At 33.1% G+C, this 11,277-nt stretch overlaps 1 protein-coding gene across 1 annotated transcript; it reads left to right on the top strand.

The window, feature by feature from the left end:
• The first annotated feature begins 1,029 nt into the window (after positions 1–1,029).
• LOC139844769 (uncharacterized) lies at positions 1,030–7,439 on the top strand. Its single transcript, XM_071834994.1, has 14 exons — positions 1,030–1,855; positions 2,043–2,129; positions 2,658–2,767; positions 3,032–3,082; positions 3,150–3,321; positions 3,421–3,738; positions 3,865–4,068; positions 4,146–4,631; positions 5,120–5,329; positions 5,626–5,814; positions 5,926–6,089; positions 6,184–6,336; positions 6,425–6,503; positions 6,777–7,439. The coding sequence occupies exons 1-14, from the start codon at positions 1,394–1,396 to the stop codon at positions 7,233–7,235; spliced, it is 3,144 nt and encodes a 1,047-aa protein (XP_071691095.1). The 5' UTR covers positions 1,030–1,393; the 3' UTR covers positions 7,236–7,439.
• The last annotated feature ends 3,838 nt before the right edge of the window (positions 7,440–11,277 follow it).

Raw genomic sequence — 11,277 nt, 5'->3', positions numbered from 1 at the left:
ATTCATATCTTCTTTAAAAATTACATATAAAATATTAAAATCGTATTTAAAAAAATGGTTTGAATTTAATATTTGCACTTACAATGGTTACCTGTTACATATGTTCCAATCTCGCCACCCAACGACCATCACAATTATTCAGCAATATATAATCCAACAATCATCTGAATCATCTATTATTCATATTCATAATCGTACTAATTATCAAACACCAATTTCATCTATCGTTTTTTATTTGTAAGACAAAATAGTTGAAGTACGAAAGATGATCTACGTTGGCAACGAGACAGATTATATTGTGATTACAATGTCAAAGGAAATAAATGTAGTAAATGATAAAGATGAATGTTTATGAAATTAGGGTTATTATAATTAGGATTATTATGACGATGAATATTTATAAAATTAGAGTTATTGTAATTAAAGTGATGAAGATGAATGTTTATAAAATTAAGGTTATTTAATTAGGTTGATGAAGATGGAGGTTTATATAATTAGGGTTTATAACTTTGAGATGATGAGGATGAAGATGAGAAAATTAAACTACTAGTCCATGGGGTTTGATAAATGCGTAACACTGATCCTAAATTTAACGTCGGTTAATTTGTCTCGTTAACTAATAACATGGCGTTAGGTTCAGGACCAATGCGTTGCGTTTATCAAACCTCAGGGACTACCGATGTAATTTTAAAAAAAAAGATCACCAGTATAATTTGAAATAAATCACAAGGACCAATGATGATATAATTAACTCTTAAAATTATTATGCATAAAAGATAACACTTAAATAAATACGTATATATGGGGTACGATTTTTATTTGGGATTTGGGATAATCACGTCATTTACTTGAAAAGGAAAATGAAAAATCAAAATTGAATACCTAGATTTACTCGTAATCGCTCTCGGAAGATTAAATCAAGTACAAGCCAGAACCAGAGTTGACCTTTGACTCTCAAATTTAAAGCAATTTCCAGTATCCCACCGCTAACAAATACACCAAAATTTCAATCTCCTTATTTCTCTTCTCTTGCTAAAAAAAAATAAAATAAAATAAAATTTCTCCTATTTTCTCTCTTGAAAGAAAGAAAGAGTTCACAGGATCTGTTGATTTCTTTATACAAAAATAATAAATAAATAAATAGCAATTAAATTAAATAAAATATAGAACAAAACAATTACTCCCTGCCATACCTCACTCATTCTTCCCCACTTAGATTTCCTCATACTAATACCTGATCCCATTCTTAGCTCAAGAACAACCCCTTTATCTCTATTTTCAAGAAAACGTTGATTACTCATCAATAAAGTATAAAGATTTCATCTTTTGATATCTTTTTTGGGCTATTGTTAGATTTGCGATTTGGGTTTTATCATATTTGATGGGAATGTAAATGGGTTCTCTCAGTCCAGTGATTCCGTTACAAAGAGATTCATTACTTAAATATTCACCAAAGAATGACAAAATCAACAGTAATAATAATAATAACTCGTATGTTCAAAGACCCAGATCAAGACTTTCAAGATTTATGATACTGAAGAAGATCAATTACTTGCAATGGATTTCTGCTTTGGCTGTATTCATCTTTTTTATGTTTTTGTTTCAATTGTTTTTGCCTCTTTCAATGGAGGATAAAGCTGGTGGTGAATTCTTGAAAGGGAGAGATGATAATATCATTGATGTGGATTTTAAGAACTTATTAAATGAAATTAGTGGTTTGGATTTTGGTGAAGATGTCAAGTTTATGCCCACCAACCTTTTGATGAAATTCCAAAGTGAAAAAAATAAAAATGTGTCTTTTGGTGGTTCAAGAACAGTAATGAGGTTTGGAAATAGAAAGCCTCAGCTTGCTTTGGTGAGTATTTTAATTATTAATTATAATACTCCTATATTAATTATCAATTAATGTTAATATTGTTATATTGTTATTAATTTTGAGTTTTGTGTTTGGTATAAGTCTGAAAACATCAAAGCTGTAGGCCATCTTTTTAGTGGTGTTCATTTTAGGTGCAGTATTTATGTTTATTAGTTTCCATATGTAGGTTTTTGCAGATCTGTTGCCTGACTCACAGCAGATATTGATGGTCACTGTTGCAGTTGCTCTGAAGGAATTTGGCTATGAATTTGAGGTGCTTCTTTTAACCTTAGTTGTTTCATTAGATTGAAGCCTTATCAGTAGATTTCTATAATCCTGTATATATATGTGGTACAATTAGTATGATCTGCTACAGTTGTTACTCGGTTCATCTGTGTGTGTGGCTTATCATAAGCAATTAAATAAATTAGAAGGTAATTGTAATGTAATCATATTGGCACACCGTATGCTAAACAAGTGGTTCGATTAAGGGATTGCTTCACATTATACATCTGGTATTAACCTTGTGTGCAAGTCAAAAATTGAGCTGAGTTGTACATCCGAAGGCTAAAAATTGCCTTGAACTGGAATACAGGGTACACATGGTTAACATTATGATATTATTGGGTGCGTTTTCGATTAAGAACTAGTGTTCTTGTGAGGTAACATGAACCCGGCTAACACTGAACCCACCCATTTAAACTGCTACCCGGATCCGACCGAATCTGACCCGGATCCACACCCAACCACATTTGTATTAGAAATTTTATTGAACCATTGGCATGTTTCACTACTAATGCAGGTTTACTCACTTGAAGACGGGCCTGTCCATTCTATTTGGAAAACTATTGGAGTTCCAGTCAATATTGTGTATGCCAGTGATAAAACTGCCATTGCGATCGACTGGTTAAAGTATGTTTTTGTTATGCGTTAGATTTTAATCACGAAATATTGTATTGGTATACTCTCTTCGTAAGTAGGTACATTTTTTTTTGTCAAAAGCACAACTAAAACACCACAGCTTGGGTTCATTTTTTACTTTAATAAATAAGTTAAGGATGTTTTGAACTAAGTATAACAAAACGGGTAAACTTAGGTTCATAGCTTATACGTACTGAATTAAGTACAAAGATACATTAAATATCATGCCCTTAAACTTTGTGTTTGCCCCTGCAGCTATGATGGTGTACTCGTTAATTCTCTTGCTGCGAAAGATTTCATTTCGAGGTACGTGAACATAATTATGGTCGCTTTTTGCTCACTCGATACAAAAATCTGAATTTAGTTGCTACAGCCTTATGCAGGAACCGTTCAAATCCGTATCTCTTATATGGACTGTTCATGAAAAGTTTCTTGCTACACATGCCATGAGATACGTCACGAGTGGCCAAGTTGACCTGATTGACGATTGGAAAGCAACTTTTAATCGGTCTACCGTTGTCGTTTTCCCAAATTACGCCCTACCGGTATGTATTAGTCATTGGACATTTTAACTTTTACCTTCAAATTATATATTTGTTAGCTCATAAATCTCTGTTTTTTTCTTTGATTCTACTTGTTTACAGATGTTGTATGCAGCATTTGATACTGGAAACTACTTTGTTGTACCTGGATCTCCTTCTGAAGTGTGCGATGTCGATAACACAGCGATTGTTCACAATCAAAATGTGCGGTCTAATATGAATATCGGGGAAAATGATTTTGTAGTTGGAATTGTGGGTAGTGAGCTACTATACAAAGGAATGTGGGTCGAACATGCTCTCGTTTTAAAGGCTTTGCAGCCACTTTTGGCACGATTTCCTATTGATGACGATTCAAGTCCTCGTCTCAAGATCGTAATCTTGAGTCACGATTGGACTGGTAATTACAGAGTAGCCATGGAGGTAAAGTTGTTATGTCTATTCATAATCACTTCCAACATTCAAACTAATAATTACGTATGGACTAGATAATTGGTTGTTATAGATTCTATATTCAACCAACTTTATGTTAGATGTCATTTGTTGTAGGAAATTGCTTCAAATCTTAATTATGAAAAGGATACTGTGAAGCATGTTGTCGTTGATGAAGATGATGATGATGTTCTAAGCATAATGGACGTTGTATTATACGGTTCATTCCTCGAAGAACAATCTTTTCCCGATATTCTAATTAGAGCGATGTGCCTCGAGAAACCGATAATCGTTCCGGACCTATCAATAATCAAGAAACATGTAAGTTACAATCTCTCATCCTTTGACTTAAAAAGTCAAGGTATAAATACTAATAACAGTTTAATAATATGTATCAGATTGATGACGGGGCAAACGGATACCTTTTTGCAAAGGAAAATATAAAAGATTTAACACGGATAATTCTGAAACTGGTGTCTGAAGGAAAACTATCATCATTAGCTCGTACCGTTGCGTCCACAGGCAAATATACAGCTAAAAACATGATGGCGTTTGAATCGGTTAAAGTGTACGCTTTGTTGATAGAAAACGTTATGAATCTTCCTTCAGAAGTTACATCTCCAAGGGCAATATCGGAAGTTTCTACTGAAATTAAAACAGAGTGGCAATGGCATCTGTTTGATGCTATTGCAGATCGTAGTTATGTAAATAGAACTTTTAGGACTCACCGTTTTTTAAAAGCGGTTGAAGATAGATGGAATCGTACGTTGAAAGAAAAGAGTTCGAACGCTATCCCAGCCAATGACACGTTTGTTTACAGTTTATGGGAAGAAGAAAAAAGAGACCAGATGATGAAAGCTAAAAAAATGAGAGAAGATTATGAGGTACAGTATATTATAGTAATTTCTAGTGGTAATAGTTATATAAAATAGTCATTGTGGTTTACATGAAGTTACACCAACAGTCCTTATCTTTTGAAATTATAACAATCGTCCCTATGGTTTTAATGAAATTACACTGATCGTCCCTGACTTATATAAAAGTGTACATGGTTCCTGACTTATTCAAGATGTGCATTAATAGGACCATCAATGTACACTTTTAGGTAAGTCTGGGACGATTAGTGTAATTTTCAAAAGATAAGGTCGATTGGTGTAATTTAATGAAAACCAGAGGGGCTGTCGCTGTAATATTCAAAGATAAGGATGTTTGATGTAATTTCATGTAAACCACAAGGACTATCGGTGTAATTTACTCTAATGTTTATTAGGTTTTTTACACTCATTAATCTTACATACACATACAAATTACACCTGCTGTCTGACGTAATAAGGACTTTTGAGGTCTGATATTTGTTTGCGATTTATTGCAGGTGAGGGATAGAAGTGAACAATCGAGGGGAACATGGGAGGAAGTATACAAAAACGCGAAGAAAGTTGATCGGAGTAGGAACGATTTGCATGAGAGGGAAGACGGAGAACTCGAAAGGACAGGTCAACCGTTATGCATCTATGAACCGTTCTTTGGTCAAGGATCTTGGCCTTTTCTACACCTTAACTCACTATATCGTGGTATTGGACTTGTAAGTCGAATCACTCTCATTGCAAATATATCAAGAGTCAAGACTTCTACACTTTGTATATAGGTTTAGTTATAATTATATTAGGCGTAGTTATGTTTTTTTAATAGCTTTTATCATATATATATATATATATATATATATATATATATATATATATATATATATATATATATATATATATATATATATATATATATATATATATATATATATATATATTCTTAATGGTCTAAAATAATAAACCATGATCAAGTAGTAGATTAAAGCTTACATTTGTTTTTATAATGATACTGTAGTCCACAAAAGGAAGAAGACCAAGACGAGATGACATTGATGCACCTTCTCGCCTTCCTGTTCTAAACACACCTTATTATCGTGACGTTCTTGGTGATTTTGGAGCATTTTTTGCGATTGCTAACCGTATTGACCGAATACACAAGAACGCTTGGATTGGGTTTTCATCATGGAGAGCTACAGCTAGGAAGGCAAGTTTATATCTTTAATTAATACCTTTTTTAAACCACTATACCTAATTTCTTATACCACCGAGAAATTTGTTTAATAATTGCAGTATTTAACTTTTGACAAAATAGCAGGTATCTTTGTCAAAAGTTGCTGAGAGTAGTTTACTTGAAGCCATTGAAGATCAAAAATACGGTGACGCTGTCTACTTTTGGGTTGGTATGGATAAAGATCCAAGAAACCCTAAAAAACTTGATTTCTGGTCCTTTTGCGATTCAATAAATGCCGGCAATTGCAAGTAAGGTTCTGTTACTTTCATTTGAAACAACGTATTTTTCTTCGAAAGATAAGGTTTGATTTAATCTTACATTCTTATGTATGATTTCTACAAGGTTTGCATTTTCAGAAGCTTTCAAGAAAATTTATGGGATTAAGGATAACTCGACTGTTGTCCCTTCAATGCCTATAGATGGAGACACATGGTCCGTTATGAATAGCTGGGCCATGCCAACCAAATCTTTTCTCGAGTTCGTGATGTTTTCAAGGTATAGATTTATTTTTTATTTTTATGGATTAGCGAATTTATACAAAGAAATAGTAATTCGGTTTTTAATGTTTACATGATATTTGTAGGATGTTTGTGGACGCATTAGATGCCCAAGTTTACGAAGAACATCATCAAAGTAGTTTCTGCTGTCTAAGTTTGGCCAAGGTAAGTTCATCTTCAATTGTACACAAGTTATGTTCAATTTTTTGGCCCAAAAGGGGTCATTTTGGGTTATACTTTGCCTAATAGTAAGGTAAATTGCCAAATTGGAAACAGTGTGAGTGGGTTTAATTGGTCAAAATTAGTACTCAAGATTCACCGAAGACCAAAAAGTATCTGTGATTCGTCCCCTGAACCAACCCACAAAAGTATTTGTTAGTTGTTACCCAACCCGCCCATTTAACCACCTCTAATTATTACAACCTGGTTTGCTGGCAGGACAAGCATTGCTACTCGAGGGTTCTAGAGGTTCTTGTAAACGTATGGGCATATCATAGCGCCAGAAGAATGGTGTACATAAATCCCGAAACTGGAACAATGCAAGAACAGCACGATTTTAAAAAACGAAAAGGCAAAATGTGGATCAAATGGTTCGATTACAACACACTCAAGGCCATGGATGAAGATCTGGCTGAGGAGGCCGACTCTGACCACCCAAAAAGGCGGTGGTTATGGCCTTTAACCGGTGAGGTGTTCTGGCAAGGAATATATGAATCAGAAAGAATTCAAATGAGAAAAGATAAAGAAACAAAGAAGCAAAAAACACGAGAAAAGATTAACAGAATCAAGAATCGAACGCACCAGAAAGTGATCGGAAAGTACGTTAGACCGCCACCAGAAAACGAATCATTGAATCATACAAATTCTACAGTGGCCGGATCTAGGGTTCTTAGATAGCAAAGGCGATTTCTTGATAGTTTAGTGTTGAACATCTTCCTAACAGTGTAGTATTAGTGTGATTACTTCATTTCTTTGTGAAATATATCAACTTTTTGTTTTGGGGAGAGAAGGTTAAGATGCATAGAGGTTTTCTTTAATAATGTATTAGAGGGTTTATATATGTAAACTGAATCTTTTTGATGAAAGTGATTAAGATTTTAATACTAACTTTACCATCACTATCTTTTCAAGTCTTTGTGGTACTATTTAGAGTTGAATGGTGAGTTGTACAATGCATATGAAAGTTGTGAGAAATAATAGAAAACAATATAAGTAAGGGATAGACAAAGCCATTTACGTGGTTTGACGAAACTCTAACTATGTCCATTCCAAGAGTTTCCTTTATTTTTATAAAATAAAAGATTCCGGTATAAGAAATATTACCATGAGTTAAACCTAAACCCAAACCTCTTATTTTTTAGGATAAAATCTAAGTTTCTCGTCAATGTTTTACAAATTATAATCCTTATAAAGATAACTATTAACTCCCAAAAACATACGGAGTTTGTTGATGTTGCTGATCAACTATGCTTTTCCTTTGCGATGCTTTCTCTCCTACATAAGCACCTATTTATACACCACCTTCTATATGCACGTCTGATCAACTCTTAGCCACACATGAGTAAAGCAAATTAATGCGAATGAAACTCCTGTATTTAACTTTCCTACGTATAGAACCAAACATTTTCTTCATTTCCTACGTATAGAACCAAACATTTTCTTCAAATAGTTAGCAAAGACTATTATCCAATAGTGTATCATGTATCAAAATAGACCATGCCAAAAACATATATTGACCTTAGTCAACATAATAAATGTGAGCCAACTAATTTACTGTCCAACGATAATTTTACCTACTTAGAGACCATTATTAATGGTGACGGGGTGATAAGGCGCGATGAGGTGTTTTTATGAAGTATAGTGCTGATTTTAAGGGTGGTCAGTATTTGGTTTGAAACCGTGGAACCCGAAAACCAAACCGAAACCAAACCGGAAATAAACCAAACCTAATTTGAAAACGGTTTTCGGATCAAGTCAAACTAAAACCGAATTTAAATTTGGTTTTAGGTTCGGTTTTCGGTTTTGAAAATTCTGAATTCGGTTTAACCGAAAACCAAATTCAAAATTTTTATATATTTAATTTGTATATTTGTGTTTTAACGTCATTATGATCCAATCAATAAAATATGTTCTCACCATATGACGATTTGGTAGCTCACATTATAATTATGTTACTCAAATGATTATGTTCTTCTTCTTAATAACAAAAGCACTAAACGTCATAATTAAGCTGTAAATATTAATAAATCATCGAATTCTTGATAATTTAATAGTACGTCATTGTGTTAGGATATAAATAACTAAGACATCACTAACGCCACAATTAAACTACCATCGTTCTCAGTTTTTTCATAATATTCGGTTTTAACCGAAAACCGAACCGAATCCGAATTCGAATTCGGTTTTTGGTTTGGTTCGGTTTTAACTATGAATTCGGTTTTCGTTTTTGCCCAAAAAAATTTCAAAACCGAATACACCGAACCGAATTAATCGAACAAATCAAAAATCGAACCGATGAACACCCCTAGCTGATTTGGCAAACGTGATGGCGTGATGGAGTTTGTAGTGGTAATGATGTGACGCCCCGTACAAAACCATCGTGTACGGTTCATCAAGAACAGGATCATTACAAGGTCAAACTGAAATGTCCCGTTCTTATTGATTAAAAACGTTCTATATTAATTGATTTCGTTGCGAGGTTTTGACCTCTATATGAGACGTTTTTCAAAGACTGCATTCATTTTTAAAACAAACCATAACCTTTATTTCATAAATAAAGGTTTAAAAAGCTTTACGTAGATCATCAAATAATGATAATCTAAAATATCCTGTTTACACACGACCATTACATAATGGTTTACAATACAAATATGTTACAACAAAATAAGTTTCTTGAATGCAGTTTTTACACAATATCATACAAGCATGGACTCCAAATCTCGTCCTTATTTAAGTATGCAACAGCGGAAGCTCTTAATAATCACCTGAGAATAAACATGCTTAAAACGTCAACAAAAATGTTGGTGAGTTATAGGTTTAACCTATATATATCAAATCATAATAATAGACCACAAGATTTTATATTTCAATACACATCCCATACATAGAGATAAAAATCATTCATATGGTGAACACCTGGTAACCGACATTAACAAGATGCATATATAAGAATATCCCCATCATTCCGGGACACCCTTCGGATATGATATAAATTTCGAAGTACTAAAGCATCCGGTACTTTGGATGGGGTTTGTTAGGCCCAATAGATCTATCTTTAGGATTCGCGTCAATTAGGGTGTCTGTTCCCTAATTCTTAGATTACCAGACTTAATAAAAAGGGGCATATTCGATTTCGATAATTCAACCATAGAATGTAGTTTCACGTACTTGTGTCTATTTTGTAAATCATTTATAAAACCTGCATGTATTCTCATCCCAAAAATATTAGATTTTAAAAGTGGGACTATAACTCACTTTCACAGATTTTTACTTCGTCGGGAAGTAAGACTTGGCCACTGGTTGATTCACGAACCTATAACAATATATACATATATATCAAAGTATGTTCAAAATATATTTACAACACTTTTAATATATTTTGATGTTTTAAGTTTATTAAGTTAGCTGTCCTCGTTAGTAACCTACAACTAGTTGTCCACAGTTAGATGTACAGAAATAAATCGATAAATATTATCTTGAATCAATCCACGACCCAGTGTATACGTATCTCAGTATTGATCACAACTCAAACTATATATATTTTGGAATCAACCTCAACCCTGTATAGCTAACTCCAACATTCACATATAGAGTGTCTATGGTTGTTCCGAAATATATATAGATGTGTCGACATGATAGGTCGAAACATTGTATACGTGTCTATGGTATCTCAAGATTACATAATATACAATACAAGTTGATTAAGTTATGGTTGGAATAAATTTGTTACCAATTTTCACGTAGCTAAAATGAGAAAAATTATCCAATCTTGTTTTACCCATAACTTCTTCATTTTAAATCCGTTTTGAGTGAATCAAATTGCTATGGTTTCATATTGAACTCTATTTTATGAATCTAAACAGAAAAAGTATATAGGTTTATAGTCGGAAAAATAAGTTACAAGTCGTTTTTGTAAAGGTAGTCATTTCAGTCGAAAGAACGACGTCTAGATGACCATTTTAGAAAACATACTTCCACTTTGAGTTTAACCATAATTTTTGGATATAGTTTCATGTTCATAATAAAAATCATTTTCTCAGAATAACAACTTTTAAATCAAAGTTTATCATAGTTTTTAATTAACTAACCCAAAACAGCCCGCGGTGTTACTACGACGGCGTAAATCCGGTTTTACGGTGTTTTTCGTGTTTCCAGGTTTTAAATCATTAAGTTAGCATATCATATAGATATAGAACATGTGTTTAGTTGATTTTAAAAGTCAAGTTAAAAGGATTAACTTTTGTTTGCGAACAAGTTTAGAATTAACTAAACTATGTTCTAGTGATTACAAGTTTAAACCTTCGAATAAGATAGCTTTATATGTATGAATCGAATGATGTTATGAACATCATTACTACCTTAAGTTCCTTGGATAAACCTACTGGAAAAGAGAAAAATGGATCTAGCTTCAATGGATCCTTGGATGGCTCGAAGTTTCTTGAAGCAGAATCATGACACGAAAACAAGTTCAAGTAAGATCATCACTTGAAATAAGATTGTTATAGTTATAGAAATTGAACCAAAGTTTGAATATGATTATTACCTTGTATTAGAATGATAACCTACTGTAAGAAAAAAAGATTTCTTGAGGTTGGATGATCACCTTACAAGATTGAAAGTGAGCTAGCAAACTTGAAAGTATTCTTGATTTTATGTAACTAGAACTTGTAGAATATATGAAGAACACTTAGAACTTGAAGATAGAACTTGAGAGAGATCA

This window comes from Rutidosis leptorrhynchoides, chromosome 4 (genome assembly GCF_046630445.1).
Source record: "Rutidosis leptorrhynchoides isolate AG116_Rl617_1_P2 chromosome 4, CSIRO_AGI_Rlap_v1, whole genome shotgun sequence".
NCBI classification, from domain to species: Eukaryota; Viridiplantae; Streptophyta; class Magnoliopsida; order Asterales; family Asteraceae; genus Rutidosis; species Rutidosis leptorrhynchoides.
Note: the sequence above shows the minus strand (reverse complement) of the source record. Positions and strands in the feature narration are given on the sequence as shown.

Coding starts and splice junctions, on each gene's coding strand:
- LOC139844769 (XM_071834994.1), top strand. CDS start 1,394: ATGGGTTCTCTCAGTCCAGTGATTCCGTTACAAAGAGATTCATTACTT. Junction 1,856..2,042: donor GAAAGCCTCAGCTTGCTTTG/GTGAGTATTTTA, acceptor TTCCATATGTAG/GTTTTTGCAGATCTGTTGCC. Junction 2,130..2,657: donor AATTTGGCTATGAATTTGAG/GTGCTTCTTTTA, acceptor CTACTAATGCAG/GTTTACTCACTTGAAGACGG.